Source organism: Mastomys coucha, unplaced genomic scaffold (assembly GCF_008632895.1).
Source record: "Mastomys coucha isolate ucsf_1 unplaced genomic scaffold, UCSF_Mcou_1 pScaffold9, whole genome shotgun sequence".
NCBI classification, from domain to species: domain Eukaryota; kingdom Metazoa; phylum Chordata; class Mammalia; order Rodentia; family Muridae; genus Mastomys; species Mastomys coucha.
This window is the reverse complement of record NW_022196915.1, coordinates 39,631,726-39,652,144: the sequence shown is the minus strand read 5'-3', so window position 1 is coordinate 39,652,144 and position 20,419 is coordinate 39,631,726. Positions and strand designations below refer to the sequence as shown.

The 20,419-nt window shown below is 38.9% G+C and overlaps 2 gene segments (V, D, J or C); both read right to left on the bottom strand.

The window, feature by feature from the left end:
• Positions 1–4,090: 4,090 nt before the first annotated feature.
• On the bottom strand, positions 4,091–4,867 carry LOC116084795. The segment is given in 2 exon segments: positions 4,091–4,506; positions 4,695–4,867. Coding segments are annotated over 2 exon segments (396 nt in total).
• Positions 4,868–14,584: 9,717 nt separating this feature from the next.
• LOC116084141 lies at positions 14,585–15,133 on the bottom strand. The segment is given in 2 exon segments: positions 14,585–14,925; positions 15,037–15,133. Coding segments are annotated over 2 exon segments (390 nt in total).
• Between the last annotated feature and the right edge of the window lie 5,286 nt (positions 15,134–20,419).

The following is a 20,419-nucleotide window of genomic DNA, read 5'->3' as shown; positions in this document are numbered from 1 at the left end:
TTAGAATAGTATTTTTCATCCTTTCACTTTCAGCATGTGTACACATCTTTGCTAGTGAGGTGAATATCTTGCAGGTAGCATCCTGCTGAGTATTTGTTTTTACTATGAGCAACAGTCTTTTAATCGATAAGTAAGATAACCCCATTTACACTTGGGGTTATTATAAAGTTATGTCATTTTTTTTGAAAAGTTAAAAATTCCTTAATTTTTTATTCCTGGTCTACCACAATTTACAGGGCAATATACCTGATGTAATGGAAAGAAATAGAAAAAGACAAAGCTACATCAGATAAAAGCCCTCAGGAATGTATATCTAATTGACACTACATTGCATCAATCAATAGCTGCACTCTTTGCAGACTGTGGCTATGACAGTCCTGAACAAGAAGGGTTCCTGTTTAAGCTGCAGTGGCTTTTCTGACTGTGGATCAGTGTTCCTTCTGTGACAGATTTTTCCAGTTCCTCTAATGCATTTGGGGCGACTGTCTCAAAATAACCTGCAGTTTTCCTGACAACTCCTCGCTCTCTCTCCTGCTAAGAACTGTAGCCATTTCTGTTTTATTTTAAAACCTTCTGCTACCATATCCACCACTTCTACCTCCAGATCCATAGCCACCACCATAGGGACTGCCTGAGCTTCTTCCACCAAAACTGCCCCCCTTCGTGGGTCCATAACTTTATTGTTGTGTGTGCCAATTTCTCAAAATGCTCTCTTAAACTATCATCTGCGGTTTCAAAGCTCAGACCACCAATGAACAGCTTCCTCAGCCGTTCCGGTTCTTTTGGATCATGACCCTCCATTTTGAGACCAGACTCGCCTCTTCCAACTCGAGTTCAATATGGGACCGAGAGCATTATGTCATTTTTTTTTAATCGTTTCCATTAATTTTGTTCTTCACCCTTTGCTCATCTTAAAAGCTTATTGGTTTACTGAGATAATGTTTGATCATGAATTTACATATCCTTTCCAGACATATCAGGATTATTGAATCCTCCTTGCTATGTACAATGTTCCTTTAGAATCTCTGTGATGGAGTCCATCCATGCTCTAGAACTCCATGAAAGATCAAGCTGAATCAAATCAACAGCTGTACCACTTCAAGCCAGCCTTTTCTGCCTCAGCCTGTTTTCCTCAATTATTCACGGGCAAAAGAATCCCAAGTTCAGATTTTGCTTCTCAGAAACTCAATCTAAGGCAATGTGTTATTTCTTTTAATACTGAAACAAATATTGAAATATTTATCATACTAAATCACATGCCAAATGGCCCTAAATTAGTTTCTTTTCTGTTACTGTGATAAGATAATGAGTCCAAAAAGCAAGGTATGAAAGACTGTATTTTGGCTCAGGTTCCAGAAGGGTAACAGTCCATCATCTTAGCAGGAGAAACACATAACAGCAGGCAGTAGTCGTGGTAGCTAGAGCAGAAAGTTCAACAATCACATCTTTAACCACAAGCATAAAGCATAGGGAGTGAACTTTAAGTAGGTGATGCTGTAACTCTCAAAGCCAGCCCCAACCACTAACTTCTTTCAACAAGGCCTTCTCTCTTGCATGCCCGTGAAAACTGTGCTACCATCTGGGAACCAAGTGGTCAATACGTGAGAATGTGAGAAACATCCTCATTCTAACCACCACAGAACTCTTAATAACATAATCAATATTCAAATTGGAACATTATCCTGGATTCTTGCCAAAATAGCATAAAGCCAGAAAATATAAAATAAGAAGCTGAACAAATTTTTAAGTATTTTTATTATTCTATAGCAACTTTTTAATCTCCCTCAATGCCATTTCATATATGTTCTAAGCTCCTCTCCTGATTTCATGCCTTTTTTCTATAACCTACTATGTCCATAGTGTGTTACCCATATCTCCATTATGGGAGCATATACTGAAGCATGGGAAACTTAACAGTGATCATACTATGAATTAGAAATGATTGTTCCATGGGGTTGGAGGGATAAATGGTTCAGTGGCTAAGAGCACTAGGAGTTCTTCCAGAGGATCTATGTTAGATTCCCAGCACCCACATAGCAGCTTATCTGTAACCTTTGTTCCAGGTGACCTGATACCCACACACAGATATACATGCATGTAGGAAAAGCACCAATGTATATAAAATTTAGAAAAAATAAAGATAAAAGGATGGTTATCTATCTCTGTATGTATCTCTCGTAATGAAATATGACGTCTTGTAGCTATATGATTTGGAGGGTTTCAAATTGTTCTTCTGTGGTTGGGAAATATTTATTGAGAGTCTCCACTTCTAAACATTGTGCATGGATAGAAAATCCTGATTATGTTATCCATTTGATAGTTATTATCCATTTAGTAAGTGTGTCTGAACAAACCTAAACAAAATATCCAATCCTTCCTATAAAGGTGTTTTGGAGCCAATGTACTACATAAACAGTGTCTTGAGTGATTAAAGAAAAAGTAGTACATTACTAACTCTAAGGGAGATCTGTCACCACATGATAACATTTCCGTGAATTGATGCATGATAAAAACCAGAATTATTGAATTGACTTGTGGTAAAGCTTGAGCAAGCACTAGGATGAATATGCTGAGTGAGGGGACCTTTCAGCACTTCAATTAAAAAAAGCAATAAATGGAGATACTTATGGTGGCAGAAGCCTGTAATCCCAGAAAACAGGCTGGTAAAACAGGGGAATCAAGAGTTTTAAGCCAGCATAGACTCCACAACAAAATCTTGTTTCAAAAATTAATTAATAAATAAAATAAATACAGAAAGGCAGTGAATCAGACAGTTAACTGAGCACAGAGACAAACTACAATGAGAGAAAACTTTGCCAGCTACTTATCTGACAGAGAATGAAACCACAACACATATACACACACTCACACACACACACACACACACACACACATACACACACACACAATTTATTGTTAAACAATAAAAACAATTAATTATAAAAATGGGCTTTGGAATAGAACATAGTACTGAGCATCCTTAGGCTTCACAGAAATGGAAATTAAACTAATATGGGATTTTTGTCACAACCCATTCAGATTAGTTATTATCAAGAAATCAAGCGATGACAAATGCTGGTGTGGGTATTGGGAAATAGGAAGCCTTCATTCATCATTGCTGGAATCATAAACTGATGTAACAGCTCTGGTGATCGGTGGAAAAGGGTCTCATAAGCCTAAAAGATGAAGTGTCATGTGGTCCAGCTATGTAATTCCTAGGTACTTATCTGAAGTACTACAGAGGTTTTTTGCTCAGCCTTGGTTATTGCTGCTTTATTCAAAATTGCTAGGGAGTGAATACAACCTAGATGTTCATCAACAAAAGAATGGATAAGGAGAGTTTGGTGGAGATGTCTCTCAACAGACAGACATACAAACAGACAGACAGACAGATGGATGGATGAATATTACTCAAGAATAAAGAGAATAAAATTATAGAATTTGTCTGAAAATCGACAAAATTGGAAAATACTGTAATAAGTGAGATATCTGGACTCAGAATAGCACATGCAAATCTTAGCTTCTTGTTTTTTATGTAATCATGTGATTGTGAGTGTGTGAGTGTAGATACCAGGGCATTAGAAAACTCCCAATGAGAGGAAAAGGGAAGCAATAAGAAGATGAACGAGAAGGAAATAGAAGACATGATACAGAAGTGGAGGAGGAGATACCAGGCACAAGAAGACAGGTGGGTATGAGAACTAGGGAGGTAATGGATAGGAGAAGCTTCAGGACGGGTTGACCAGAAGTAAATATGCCTGGAACTGCCATAGAGAAACCTGCTACATTATAAGCTACTTTTTAAAAATTAGTAAACAATTTTTATTAAAATCTTTTTAAAAATCCATGAAGGCTGAGTGCTGTAGAGTTGATGGTTGTCTTTATGGCATGACACGTGGTGAGTCTTGTGGCCATGTGCTTGTCTTTCACCTCCACAAGATATACACATTGAGAGTGTATAGTTGCCCTATAACCGTCAGCATGTGAGAAAAGTGGAAAATATTCAACCAAACCAGTAGTTTGGCTTTCCTGTGAGGATGACTTGTTTTTAAGATGTTAAAGTATTTAACCAATCGAGTCTTCTTTGCACAGAAATCACATTGCACACAGAATAGAAGCAGAATTTCTTCACTGTATAGACTGTGCTTTCTGTCAGGCCTTAATGAAGCACAGTAGGTTTGGATGCAGGCTGCAGGTGCCTAGAGAGCACTGTGGGCTCACTCGCTGCACAGAAGTAGAGAGCAGAGTCACTGGGCTGGATGTCTCTGATGTGCAGGGAAACATGCAGGCTGGCTTTGCTGAGGTGAGCTGTGAATCTGCCTTCTTTCTTTTCACCATCAGAGAAGATGGACATCAGTGCCTTAGGGCCTTTCCCAGAAGGCTGTCTGTACCACCAGAAGTACTGAAAATTACGATCACTGGAAGTGCAGTTGAGAGAGGCTGTGGCTCCCTCTGGAATTCTGAGGGATTCTGGGCTCTGCTGCACCTTCTCCTGGCTCCTCACCCCTGTGCAGAAAGACAAAGGGCAGACAATTAAGACTGGATGCATATGGATGCTAACACTCCAGAGTGACATTTCCATGGGCCTCCCACCCCTAACAAGGATTAAGAACATCTGTGTTTCTACCATCAGCCTGGAGCAGACAACAATTTTACATAGCACACCTGGATCCCAACAGAATTCCCAAACTTACAGTGTAGCTGAAGCCACAGGACCACTAGTGAAACCCTCAAGGATTTCATTCTCTCCTCTTCTCTCTTCACTGAGGATTCAGATTCTCAACTCTAAACTCATATAGTCATATTCATAAGTTTCCACACCTCCTACTTTAGGAAACATGAAAGACAGCTTTACTAGCAATCAGAAAAAGTGACTCTTTTCACCAGCTGAGCAGCACCAAGCCTTTCCTCCAGCCCTCTCTCTACCCCTCCCTCCTCTTCCTGCCCAACCCCCTCTCACCCTTCTCTCCAATTTGAGAGGTTTACTTAGGATCCCTGTAAAACACTGCCACCTTGTGGGCTCATGATAGTAATCAAAAAAAGAGTCAAACTGTAAATTCTTCTAATGTAACTACTAATACAAGTAAAAATCCTTGACAGTTCAGCTGGACTACTGAAGAAACATTTGCCCCAAGTCAGGGTTGGGAGTGACGTGAGCTCAGTAGATGTCTCCATTCTCAGTACTAATAAGTATTGCACACAGGCAGTCAGTCACCTGCTCTGAATATTACTATGAAACATCAGCCATGGAAATCTAAATGAGGGTCTTATGTACAGCACAATTCTAACCCTTGTCACTTCCATTAAAATCCATCTTTAAGGCTTACAGATCACTGGACAGACTGTTTATCTAGACCAGAGCCTAGAAAGGCCTGGAATTCTTCATTCCATTTGGAGCCAAGAGCACACTTGCGTTGTAAACAACTTTACTTGTGTTGGGGCAGGTTAGATGTTAAACACCTAAACTCTAAATAAAACCTGGGCAACTTGTTCATTTGTCTGATATATTATTCTCTTTTCTTGAATGAATAATTGTTGAGTAAAGATTGATCTTTGAAAGTTCTAGATCTGGTTTCTCTCATCTGCTCTTTCTGGCTCCCTCCCATCTGCCTCTCTCCCCTTTCTTGCTTCTCTTTCTTCTTCCCTTTCATTTTATCTCACTCTCCATTTCCAACAAAGTCATCATACCATATCTTCCAGGGGAATATCTATGCCAGAGCTGAAGTAGGTCCACATAGAAACAAGTCAGGAAACAGCTGACCTGCAGGTCTCTGTGAAACCTCCACATCCAGAAGAGTAGCAAACGTGGAGGCAAGCAGGCAGTTTGGGTCAATACAGCTAGTAGCAGGTGTTGGTTCATCACTTTGGTAAACTGACATTGAGTTGATTGGGTTTTTTTTTTAGGCATATTTAACTGCAGAAAAAGTTGATGAAAGATTTACTGATGGTAATAAAATTAATCCTTCATATAAAATAAAACATATAATTCTCACAGGCACAAAGTAAGCTAAGAAAAGATTGAATATGACAATATTGAAACTCTTGAAAAGTACTTGGTATACCTTCTATAATGATGCATTCAGTAGAATGACTGAGAAAAACAAGTTTTATAATAGATGTTTGTGCTTGGGAAAGGGATTGGTGTGGCCTCTGGCTACACAGGTAGTGCAAAGGTCACCAGGCTATTAACCACTTCTGCTCCCAGACTTCTAGACAAATAACAGATTTTACATTCCTTCCTTTGAAGGAACAGCCCTGTATATTTCACATTCCAGGTTCCCCTGGTGATATCTGTGAGCACAAAGACTTCTATGCCTCCTAAAATGTCCTATGTTGGACTTTGAGATCTTGTAGAAGCTAGTGACTGAAGAGCTAAGCATCCACAAAATATGGTTTGATCAGACCCTTCCTTCAACATCAACAAGAACAAAGGGAACAGAATGAGAGAAAGATGCTCATACTCAAACTGTTTTCTGCAACAATACATTATCCATGACAATAATAAAAATATTCATGTCTCAGTAAATATCAAACCTAAAAAAGAAGATAATCATGGTGGCACATGCTTAAAATCCCAGAAAGGATTCTAGTTTAGGAGGCTGAGGCAAGAGTTTAAGTCCTGCCTGTGACATACAAGGGAGACATGTCTCAAAAGAGGTATGAAACTAAACTTGAAGCAGTTTTTGTGAGATACACACCTCCCTATAAGAGACTTGTAATAAAATGTATATAAATAGCTTTCCTGGAAGAGCCAAAGAATGGCCAGTTAGAGACACACAGTACTTTCCTGCATCCCTGTGAACCTGAAAGAAAACATCAAGTGTGTGGGTGCCAGGTGAGGGGAGAGATATGCAAAGAAAGAGAGCTGTAAAGTAAACAGCAGAGCCAGATGAACTCTCAAATTGCTAAACTGGAAACTTCTCAAAGAAACTAAGAATCTAACATTGGGTGTTAAAAACAAGAGAGGGGAGAAGAGACTCTTCTTGGCTGAGCTTTAAGCAACAGAGAAAATGAAAGTCCGGATAAGCTTCAGAGATGTATAGTTTGACACTCTGCAAAGACATAATTTAAGATGAGAGACCTGTGATCCTCACAGCAAGCAGAAACTGGAGAATGGGGTCTCTCCACTTACCAGCCTGTTCATTGGGGCTATGGTGGGGAAACTTCTTTAGAAAACTCTTATTCTTGATATCCATCTACAGGAGTCAGTCCAATCTTTATACAGCAGCGCAGCCTGCCGAGTATGCCTGATGATTCCTGTACCCTTGCCTATCTGGAGACCTACCCCATATCCACAACCAGGGATCCACTGTAAACTGCTGAGTCCTACTTGTGTCTTGGCCAACCTCTGAGTTTTGTCAAAGGGACAGATCCTGTGTACCAGCTCAGCTTAGTCTATCATCACAATATAAACAACCAATTAAAGATATCTACATGCCCAAGTTTAATCACAAAAAACACAAACAATATGAAAGGTCAAGACAGTATGTTCCACACTCCCCAAACCCAGAATTACCTAAATGAACCTCATGCCATAGAACTTAAAAGATGGTTCTTTACATAGAACCATCACAAAATTCACTAAACAATCTAAGGAGTTAAACGGTAAAACAAGGTCACAGCTCCATAAAGAAATGTTGAAAATCCTTAGTCATCAGGAAAATGCAAATCAAAATGACCCTGAGAGTCCACCTTACACTAATCAGAATGGCTAAATTAAAAAACTCAGGTGACAGCATAGGTTGGTAAGGATGTGGAGAAAGATAAACATTCCTCCATTGCTGGTGGGATTGCAAACTGGTACAACCACCCTGGAAATCAATCTGGAGGTTCCTCAGAAAATTGGAAATAGCTCTCCCCAAAGATCCAGCTATACCACTCTTGGGTTTTATACCCAAAAGATGTCCCACCATACCACAGGAGCATGTGCTCCACTCTGTTCATAGCAGCTTTATCTGTGATAGCCAGAAGCTGAAAACAACCCAGATGTCCCACAATGGAAGAAGAGATACAGAAAGTGTGGTTCGTTTATACAATAGAATTCTATTCAGCTATTAAGAATGAGGACATATGAGTTTTGCAGGCAAATGTATGGAAGTAGAAAATGTCATCTTGAATGAGGTAACTCACACCCAAAAGGACTTGCATGGCATGTACTCACTAATAAGTAGATATCACCCAAAAAACACAGAATACAAAAGATACAATCCACAGAATTCAAGAAGGTTTACAAGCAGAAGGATGCTTCAATCCCACTTGGGAGGGAGAAGAAAACAATTAATGGGAGGCAGAGGGAGGGAGAGACCTGGGTGGAAGAGGGGAGAGGGAGAGGGAAAGAGGAACATGATCTGATATGGTGGGGAGAGACAGGAAAGAATACCTGAGAGCCAGCAGAATGAATGGAAATATGCAACCTTGGGGGTGGGGGAAGGTTGGGGGGACCCTCTACAAAGTACCAGAGACATGGGAGGTGAAAGACTCAAAGGGAGGACCTTAGATGAAATGCCCAACAGTGGGGAGAGGAAACTTGTAGAGTCCACCTCCAGTAAACAAGGCATCAAGTGGAGGGATGGGGTTGTCATCCCACAGTCAAAAATTCTAACCCAGAATTGTCCCTGTCTAAAAGAACTGCCCATACAAAAATGGAGAAGAGACTGAGGAGAAGGTGGTCCAGTGACCGGCCCAACTCGGGATCCATCTCAAGGCAAGGCTCCAAGGCATGACACTATTACTGGTGCTAGGGTGTGCTTACACAGACAGGAGCCTAGCATGGTTGTCTTCTCAGAGGCAAAACAAGTAGATGACTGAGACAGACACAGATACTTATACCCAACCAATGGATTGGAATTCAGAACTCTTGTGATTGAATTAGGGAAAGACTGGAAGAAGCTGAGGAGGAAGGCGACCCCATAGGAAGACCTGAAGTCTCAACTAATCCAGACCCCTGAGATCTCTCAGACACTGAGTCACAAACCAGACACCATACATGAGCTGGTCCAAGCACCCCAACTCCACCCCACCCTCTCTCTTTCTCTCTCTCTCTCTCTCTCTCTCTCTCTCTCTCTCTCTCTCTCTCACACACACACACACACACACACACACACACACACACATAACAAAGAACTGCCTAGTCTGGCCTAAGTAGGAGATGTGGTGCCTAACAGTGGAGAGTTGAGGCCACAGGGAGTTGGAGAGGCCAGGCAAGGTGGGAAGGGCATCCTTTTGAAGAAAGCAGGGAGAAGGAACAGGATGAGGAATTTTCAGAGGGGAAGGAGGAGGGACAAAGACAGGATTGTAAAAAATTAGGGTAATAAAAAAAAAGAAAAAGAAAATTATCTTAAATGAAATAAATGTTTGAATGATGCTCAAGAAAACAAAATATAAGGCTAAATGAAACAATGAAAAAAGTCCAGGATTTGAAAACTGAATTCAATAGAGAGATAGAAATATTGAAGAAAATTCAAGTTGAAATGAAGATGGAATTAAAAATCTTTAAAATCCATTGAGAAAACTCAGGCAGAAGCCTTACAAATAGAATGGCTCAACAAAAGATAGAATATTGGGGCTCAAAGAAAAGGAACACGCAGGAACTGTGAATCACCATAAAAAGACTGAATGTTGATAAACCTTGAGAGAAGGCTTAACAGTTAAAGTGTCAACTGTTCTTCCAGAAGACCTGGGTTCAATTCCTAGCACCAATATGATGGCTTGAAGCCAGCTGTAACTCGTGTTTAGGGAATCTGACATCCTCTTCCAGTCTTTTCAGGTACTGGGCACATGTGATGATCAGATATATATGTAGGTAAAACATACATGTTCACAAAAACTAGTAACGACAACAATGACAATGATGATGATGACAATGATGATGATGATAAAATGTGAAAAGCCATCCCTTCAAATTATAGGCCTAAATGAAGGAGAAGAATTCCAAGTTAATGGCATAGAATGGCTCTTCAAAAAGATCATAGAAGAAAACTCCCCCAAACTAACAAAATACACACCCATATAGATACAGTAAGAGAAACACATAAACAAGAGAAAAAAAATCCCTACAGGATATCACAGTTAAAATGCTAGATATACAGAGCTAAGTAAGAGTATTGAAAGCTGCAAAAAAAAAAAAAACCCACAAGTTATAAATAAAGGAAAATGCATCATAACAATACATTTCTCAGTGGAAACTTTGATATCAATCAGAGACTGGAGCAATGAATGCCAAGTTCTAAAAGACTACACATACCAACTTAGACAGCAGTACCCAGAAAAACTATCTGCCATAGTTGAAGGAAAAAGAAAAACTCTCAATGATACAAATATCCTAAAAGAACTCATGTCCATGAGAACACCCATACGGAGAATAATAGAAGCCATACTAAAGGCTGAAGAGGTATATAAATGTGGCTGAGAAACTACAGACAGAAAACAAATGAAGTGATAATTACTGAAGCACAAAGAATGACTAAGAATGCAAACAGTAAAATACAACAAAATGACTGAACTCAACACGCACCTTACAATAATAACCCGAAAGACAAATGTCTCATGTTCTCTCTGGTCTGTTGTTCTGAGCTCAAAATCTTTAGGTGTGAGTTATAAACTCTAGTAACTACACACACCAGCAATGTAAAATGAGACCAAGTAAGAGGGGCACAAGAGACCCTATAGTGGGATATAAAGGATATGAAGGAGGAAGAAGATGCAAAACATGAGGAGAATGGAGCTTTAATTGGGCGTAGGGGGTAAACATAGGGAGGGAGGAGAAACAGAATATATGATGTCTGATAAATTCTCAAGGAACTGTATTATTTCAAGTTCACCTAAAATTACGTGCCCCGCGCGCGCGCGCGCACACACACACACACACACACACACACACATCTTAAACAAAGTTGTGCCACTTCAGCTGACAATTTTCACACACACACACACACACACACACACACACACACACACACACACCCCTCTTAAACAAAGTTGTGCCACTTCAACTGACAATCCTCCCCAAAGAGCCATAAAGGATCTATCTAACAAAAACACCAGTTGAGTTATAAATTGCTGCCTACTCTGGATGTTCATTTTGTTCTAAAACTTTTGTGTGTGCTGCTAAGTTGCTAGAATAAGATCTATCCATTTTTTCTTATGTATGCACTTACAGATATGACCATGACTTAGAACCACCCTCACTGTGTCCAATCAGTATGTGTATGTTGTGTTTTCATTTCCTTCAACTGCAAAATAGCAGGAAGTTTTTCATTTCTTTTCTAATCACTATATTGACGAATTTTTCATGTAGTAATGAGTTCCTCAGTTCTCATGAGTTTGTGAGCTTTCTGTTGTTTCTGTTGATGATGGTATTTATAAAAACTATGGTGGATGTTGTTTCAGGTTTCTTATATATGTTGAGATTTGTTTTGTGTCTGAGTATATGGTCAACTTTGGAGAAAGTTCCTTGAGGTTCTGACAAGAAGATATATTCTGTGTGAGTGAAACGTTCTCTTAGTCATTTGTTACAGTTACATTTGGCTTATGACATAAGTTAACTCCAACATTTCTCTCTATAGTTTTTATCCCTTTGACTTGTGTGTTGGTGAAAGTAGAGTACTGAAGTCACCCACTATCAGTTTGTGATGGCCCATATGTAATTTAAGCTGCACTAGGGTTTCTTTTATGAATTTAGGTGCCCTCGATTTTGGTGCATAGGTGTAAAGAATTGCAGTGTTCTCTTGGAATTTTCCTTTGAAGAGTATATAAGATCCTTCCATATCTCTTCTGAATAGTTTTAGTTTGATGTCTATTTAGTCAGATATCAAAATGACTACACCAATTTGTTTCTATGTCCATTTCTTGGAATAACTTTTTCAATTCTTTCACCCGAGGTATTGTCTATCTTTGATGTTAAAGTGTGTTAGTTGGATTCAGAAGGAAGATGGGTCCTGTTTTCTTAACCAATTCTATTAGTCTCATTTTTTTATTGTGGAATTGAGAGCATTTGATATTAAGAGTTATCAGTGAGCAGTATATGTTGATTCTCAGAATTTGTTATGCTGGTAGGTATATTTCCTTGTGTTTTTTGTTTGTTTGTTTGTTTGTTTTATTTTGTTTGATTGCTGGACTGGTACTTATTCCTTGTTTTACTGGGTGAGGTTATCCTTTTCAGGTTCAAGTTTTCCTTATAGCTCCTTATGTAAAGCTGAAAATGTACATAAATTCTGTTTAACTTGGCTTATATTTTTGACTCTCTTTCTCCATCTATGATGACTGAAAGTTTTCTCAGTGTAGTAGTCTGGGTGGCATACATGGTCTCTTAGACTTTGTAAAACGACAGTCCAAAGCCTTCTGGCATTTACAGTCTCCACTGAGAAGTCTGGTGTTATTCTATGAAGTCTGCCTTTATATGTTATCTCCATGTATATGGCTTCCTTTTCTTGTACTTTAAATATCCATTCCTTGTTCTGTAAATAAGTATTCTGATTATCATGTAACATGAGACTTTCTTTTCTAGTCCAGTGTAGGCAGCTGCTTGGATGATAAAATCCAAGATGGCGCCAGTTCCCGATACACTATAGCAATAGACGATTCCACTGTGCATGCGCCCCTCCCGAGCGGGTGTATGCTAATGAGGGTTTGCTGGGGAACCAATTCAGGAGGACTTGGCAGCTCAAGCTCGGGTATATAAGGGGCTGTCTCCAGCCATTCCACGCCACTCCACAGAAGCAAGCAGACCTGCAGCACCTAGGAAGGAGAAGAAGAAGAAGAAGAAGAAGAAGAAGAAGAAGAAGAAGAAGAAGAAGAAGAAGAAGAAGAAGAAGAAGAAGAAGAAGAAGAAGAAGAAGCAACATCAAGAAGAGCCAAGAAGAGCCGTGCAATCAAGAAGAGCTGTGACACTTAAGAACCTAGGAGAGCTGTTAATACCTAGGTACTTTAAAGAGCTGTAACACCTGGGTACCTAGGAGAGCTGTAACACAAAAAGAATATTTCTGAGTAAACCGTCGAGAGAAGAAGTCTCGGTGTTCTGTCGTCATTGCTGCTGGTGGGCAGCAGAGGCGCGGAACACAGTCCAGCTACCTGATATTCTGTATATTCCTTGTGCCTTGATAAACACCTTTTTATTTTAGGGTTGGGCATTTAAGTTACATGACAGTGTTGAAAACATTTTCTGTGCCTTTCACCTTTCTTCTCCTACCTTTATTCTTATTATTCATAAATTTTATTTTTTTCAAAGTATTATAGATTTCCTATATGTTTTATTCCTGGATATTTTCAGATTTAACATTTTCTTGGACCAAATTATCCATATCTTCTATCATGTATTCAATGGATATGACTCTGTTCAATTTTGTATGACCTCTTAGTGAAGTTTGCCTCTGAGTTTTCTGTTTAAGTTTCTAAATTCTTTGTTTCCAGTTTTCCCTCAGTTTTTATTTTCTTTACCAGTTCTACTTCCACTTACATATCCTGGACAGTTGTCCTCATTTCATCCCATTGTTTGTATTTTAAAAGATTTCTTTAAGGGGTTTATTCATCTTTCTCTTTCAAGATTTCTAACATATTCATAAAGGTTCTTCTGATGTCCTTGTCTTGGGTTTCAACTATACTACATGTCTCACAGCCAAAAATAATAACTTTTCAGTGGAGACATATTATCATGGCTGTTATTAATTGTTTTAGGCTAGAATCTGGGCATCTGTGTTTGATATCACAGTAATTCTTAGTGTTGATAACTGGTCACGTCTCTGTTGGATGTGTGTTCCTATTTGATTCCTTGGTTTCTGTTGCACCTCTGGTTTTTAAAAGCATTCAGTTGCTGTTGGTTGCCTGGTAAGCAATGCTTTGGACATCCTGCCAGGTGTGAATACTAGAGTTCCAGAAACAATATGTTTCTTAGTATAGGGTACAGACACTTAGGCATGGAGATAGGCTAGAAGAACAGTGAGGTGAGGGGATCCACAGCGGGTAAGAAATCAGAGTGTGACATCAAGATGATCTTAGTCCTCTGGGAATGGGCACAATGAGGGAGGAGAGGCCAAGCACGTAGTCTGCTAGAAGCCTTAGCATGAGACTAGGGAGTTGGCTTTAAAGAAGAAGTAGGGACATTGAAAATCTGAAGATTGCCTACCTACCTCTGCCTTCCTTTCTCCTTCTTCTCTACCTACATTTCTTTGTTAGAAATCTTGAGATATGAAAGACTGTAGCCCTCTGATAACCTGTCCTTCCATATTACCAGCTAGAATTATCTAAATCCCACCTTTCCTGACATATTTGACCTTCTATGTCATGCTGGAGATGACCTACAACAATATGAAGGTAATGACTTGTACATGGAGATAAAGGCAACTGATCACGTTATTGTTTCCATGGATTTCCTGTGAAATCAGTTATCCTCCATGAGGAACAACTGATATGCTAGGGTTTCAGTTTCCCATATGAAAATCCAGTTGTGGTAACTTCTCTTTCTAGTTCTGCTCAGATCATTTTTATGATTCTCATCAACCAGAGAAATACTAGGGGCACACAACACAGACTTTGTGGAAACCAGGAAGATCCAAAGTAGATGATCAGAAGTCAGGCTTTCTTTTGCTTCTCAGAGTTTGTGCTCAGCTCCCCCTACAGTTTCTGCCACTGTGTCACTCAGAGCACAGTAGTACACAGCTGAGTCTGACTCTTGCACGGAGGCTTTCTGCAAGTGGAAGGAGGTCTTCCCTTTATCATATGTAGCTTCAAAACCTCTGTTGCTTCCCTTGTTATTGGCTGTTGTGACTTGCAGAAGGAGCTCTGGACCTTGTCCAGGATATTGGACATACCAGAAAAGAGTTGGGTATGTTGTAGTTGAATAAGTGCAATTTATAAATAGGAAGTCATCTTCTGAAAGGGTCACTTGACCTTGCTTCTGGGTCACTGAATCTCCATGGGCCTTCCTCATCCCTGGATGAAGAAGAGTATATCTGTGTTACAGTAAGGACAAATTTTATAGATGATTAAATATATTCTAACATCATAGAAAAAAGAGTGGACATTATAAGTCACTTTACTTACCAAGCATGAATAGCAACATCGCAGTCACTAAAACTGGAGAAGTATTCATGTTCAGTGTCACCAGAGTGATGCTCTCAACTCTTCACATGAAGAAATGATGGAATGACACAAAATGATAAACCTATGAAGCTTATAGTTCACACTGATAATGATCTTGTGTTAGGAAACTCCACCCCCTGGTGGACAAAGACTAAACTAGGGTTTCTTGCATACCTCCCAGAATCAAAATGTGTTCTTGTCCTCAAAATCATTTGCAAAGCACACAATCAGGTTTGAAGCGTCCATTATCAATGTAAAGAATATAAACAATGGCCATTAATACATTCAATATTATCACTCTTAGGATTCTATTTGAGATGAAACTATTATATAGTAAAGCAACTGATGGGTTTTTGTGTTGGTATTTATCACTTAATAAATGACAAGTACATTTTACCAGTTTATTTTCACTGATCTAAGTTTGTAGTAAGATATGATGTGGGCCTGGAGTGATAGTTCAGCATTTGCAAGCACTTAATCTTTCAGAGGACCCAGGTTTGGTTCTCAGAACCCACATACACTGGTTCAAAACCATCTGCAACTCCAGTACAGGTGAACTGACTCCCTCTTCTGACCTCCTTAGCCACCAGACACACAGAGTACATGAGTAAAATGCAGGCAAAATACTCATGCACATAAAATAAGATAAATAAATCTTTAAAATTTTCTTAAAGTTATTATGAAATGGAGTAATTGTCAACTGGCCCTAAGAACATATAATCATTACAATCTATTCCTTTCACCTTCTAGAAGTTTGAAATAATGGGTTGGTACTGCCTATATAGTTAGGACGTCATTGGTGTCTTGAAACAATGTTTACAGATTAACTGTACAAGACAACCACTACAAAGAAAGTAGTTGTGACTGGCATGTAAGACTCATGTGTTATTTCATTGCATCAAATACAGGCTATGGCCTTTTTCTTTTCTGTAAATGTCATTGTGACTAGTGGTGCCTGCTGTTAGGAAACAGGAAGCTGACTATTATTTGAGACTATTGACACATTTGTGTCTCTCCTTGCAAACCTGCAGAGGGTACCCCAAGCAGCCAGTTCACCTATGTATCTTGTAAACAAAAACTCCCTTTCTCAAGTGTCAAAGCAACCACTCATGAGTATGGTTTTCATGGCTGCCATGTTTCTGTGGAAGCTCCTTCTAGCCTTCATTTGGCCTTAGTAATTTTTCATACTTGACAGAATTTGTCTTCTCACACAGCTGTTCTTTCTTACTTTTGTCAAATCTGTTTCCTAACTTTTGTTGTATTTTAGTTATAAATGCAATCTATAAATGCTAGACTCTGATCAGAACCTTTGTCTCTTAACATTCAAGGTAATAAATGTTGTGTCCATCTGAACTTTCTTCATGTACAACTTCAGTAGTCCTTTCATAACATGCAACTGACACTGGATTCCCATATTATCACCTATTAAAGTAACATTTTCTTTCCTTTTTTTCCAATTTCATAGCCATAGGCTATATTATGTGCATGCCTTTCCCCAAAGAGCAGGCTTCAAATCTGATGAGAAATAGTTGGTTGCTCCTTAAAATAGTCATGTCACTATTGAGTCAGTAGGCACATCTTATTGGCAGGTCCATCATTTAGCACTCGGGAGGGTCCACAGCTAGTAGTTCCAATGATGATATATCTCCCTCTCTTAATCAAGGCTTCTATTCCTGCACAAAGATCATAACCAAGAAACAAGTTGGGGAGGAAAGGGTTTATTCAGCTTACACTTCCTCACTGTTGTTCATCACCAGAGGAAGTCAGGACTGGAACTCAAGCAGGTCAGGAAGCAGGAGCTGATGCAGAGGCCATGGAGGGATGTTCCTTACTGGATTGTTTCCCCTGGCTTGCTCAGCTTGCTTTTTTATAGAACCCAAGACTACAAGCCCAGGAATGGTACCACCAACAAGGGGCCCTACCCCCTTGATCACTAATTGAGAAAATTGGCTATGAAATTGGAAAAAAAGGAAAGAAAATGTTAGTTTAATAGGTGATAATATGGGAATCCAGTGTCAATCACATGTTATCAAAGAACTACTGAAGTTGTACATGAAGAAAGTTCAGATGGGCACAACATTTATTACCTTGAATGTTAAGAGACAAAGGTTCTGATCAGAGTCTGGCATTTACAGATAACATTTATAACTAAAATACAACAAAAATTAGGAAACAGATTTGACAAAAGTAATAAAGAACAGCTGTGTGAGAAGACAAATTCTGTCACTTATAGTTGGATCTCATGGAGGCATTTCCTCAACTGAAGCTTCTCTGTGATAACTCCTGCTTGTGTCAAGTTGATCAAGTTGTGTCAAGTTGTCAAGCCAGTACACTCCCCTAGTAGCCTTCTACTTAAAAGAAAATATCCTACATATGTTCTAATGTAGTATCTCTATATATCAAAATATGTGGTCTCTTCAGCAGTAGGATCTTATCAATTAATTATGTTACATAACAAAGAGCAATGACAATATGGTATGTTGCTTTGGAGACCTGTGGGACCTCCCTGGACAATAACTCACATGGAGGTATCAAACATCTAGCTTTTAAATATCATTTAAAAACCTATGGCCTCATGTAGTGATATCTACTGCCTTGTATACCTTTAATACTATTCACCTTCCATTAAGATGTTTTCTTCCAGTGGCCCCACTGTAGATTCCTGTGTAGTAACTCCACTTTAAACACAAAAATCTAAAGATAGAATCTAGGATCCGTATATGACAAATAACATGAGAGTATGTGTTCTGAGTGTGGGCACTCATCTAGCTTGATTTTTGTCAGGATAATTTATCATAGCAAAAGAAATCAAACTAGGATAGCTATAATAATCAAAGCCTCTTGTCCTTATCTCTCAGAATTGTCTAGAATTATCTGAAGGCCCTCCAGACTCTGTAATGACATCTCCACTAAGTCTGATGCCACTATGGCTGTGTAACATTATCTTCTCTAAAACTAGAGAAGACATTATCTTCTATAAAAGAAGAGAAGACATTATCTTCTATTAAAACTATATAAAGCATTATCTATAGAAAGTTTGGCTATAAAATATTAATATCTTCTCATGGTGTACAAGTCCATTATATAGCTCATGCAAAGGGCTATTATAACTCTATTTCAGCCAATCAAAAAGTGATGATATTAGTATCTCATATCACAACTCTGGCAGAATCTTTCTGCCCTACCAGAGACTAGGCCAGATTCCTGAACCCCAGGTAAGACTGCTCCCAACCCTGCCTACACTGTCTAGCATAACCTCAACTGTTCCTCTTATCTTCTTCCCAATATCCCAGCCCACACCTCCAGGAGAATCCTCCTACCCCACCAGAGGACAGACAACAACAACAACAAAAACAGAATTACAGACCAGTTCTCTCCTGAACATTGATACAAAATACTCAATAAAATATGTCTAAAACAAATCCAAGGAAACATCAAAACCATCACACACTATGATCAAATAGGTTTCCCCTTAGAGATGCAGGGACAATTCAACATCCAAAAATTGGTCAAGGTAATCTACCATATAAACAGACTGAAAGAAAAAAAACCATAAATATCTAATTAGATGCTGGAAAAAGCTTTGACAAAATCCAACACCCCTTCATGATAAAAAGTCTTGGAAATGCCTCAACATAATAAACACAATATATAGCAAGCCTATTGTCAAAATCACATTAAATGGAGAGAAAATCAAGGAATTGCACTAAAATCAAGAACAAGAAAAGACTGCCCACTCACTCCATATCTGTTCAATATAGTACTTGAAGTCTTAGCTGGAGTGACAAGAAAAGACTGAAGAGCAGGGGAATACAAATTGGAAAGGTAAAAATCAAAGTATCACTACTCACAGGTGATATCATACCATGCATAAACAACCCAAAAATTCTACCGGGGAACTACAGCTTAAAAACACCTTCAGCAAAGTGGTTATATGCAAGATTAACTCAAGAAAATCAGCAGCCCTTCTGTATACAAATTACCAAGTGGGTGAGAAAGAAATTAGAGAAACAATGTGTAGTGGGTTAGCCTAATGCTGCTTGTATTATAATGCTAATTTGGGTCCCTCAATACTGTGTGCCCCAAAGACAAGAGAATCCACATGTAAGACACTGAGAGACCATACCCCCCAATTAATTCTGGTTGGTAAATAAAGATGCCAGAAGCTAATAGCTGAGAGAAGAGACATTAGGTAGGGTTTAAGTTTCCTGGGCTTGAGAGGAAGAAAGGAGCCATATAAGAGGAGGAACTTGCAGGAGGGAGAAGGAGAGCTGCAATGGAATAGCTGAGCCATCAAAATGTGGCTATGTGGGCTGCACAATTGGAGTTAAGAGCAGCCCAGACTGAACTTAGAGATTAGTTAGTAGTTACCAGTAGTTGTTCAGAGTTATCAGTAGGAAAGTGCATTCCAACAGCACGGAGGGTAGGCAGTGGCCCAGCTATTGTGCTGCAATAGGCATATTAAAATATAAAGGCTCTGTGGGTGTGTCTTTCATCTGAAAACATAAATGGTCTAAGGTAGGAAGAAAACTCGTGCTGGGTTCATTAATATTTTTTAATACAACAATGTCCTTCAGAATAGCCCCAAATAATATAAAATATCTTGAGATAAGTCTAACCAATCAGGTAAAACCTTGTATGATAAATCTTCAAGCCTTTGAAGAAAGAAATTGAAGAAGATATCAGAAGATGTAAAGATCTCCCATGTTCATAGATTAATAGGATCAAAATAGTAAAACTGGCCATTTTTCCAAAAAGCAGTCTACAAATTCAAGGCAATACCTATCAAATTTCCAATGCAATTCTTTACTGACCTTGAAAACCTCAAATACAACTTCAAAATTGAAAAACGAAAACCCAGGATAGTTAATCCTATAAAATAAAAGACCTTCCAAATGTATAACTACTCCTAGTTTCAAGTGACACTACAAATCTACAGTAATAAAACTATATGGTATCTGGCATAAAAACAAATGAGTTGATCAAAGCAATGGAATCAGAGATCCAGACATAAATCTATATACCTATGGACACCTTATTTTGCATGAAGAAGCTGGAAATATACAATAAAAAAGAAAGCATTTTCAACAAATGGTGCTCTAACTGGATGTTGGTATGTAGAAGAATCCAGATAGGTCTATATTTATCACCCTGCACAAAACTCAATTCCAAGTGCATCGAAGATATCAACATAAAACCAGATGCACTAGGTCTCATAGAAGAAAAAGTGGGGAATACATTTGAATGCATTGGCAGAGTAGACAACTTCTGAACAGAATTCTAATAGTGCAGACACTAAGATCAACAATTAATAAATGGGGCTGCATGTAAATCAAAGGAACCC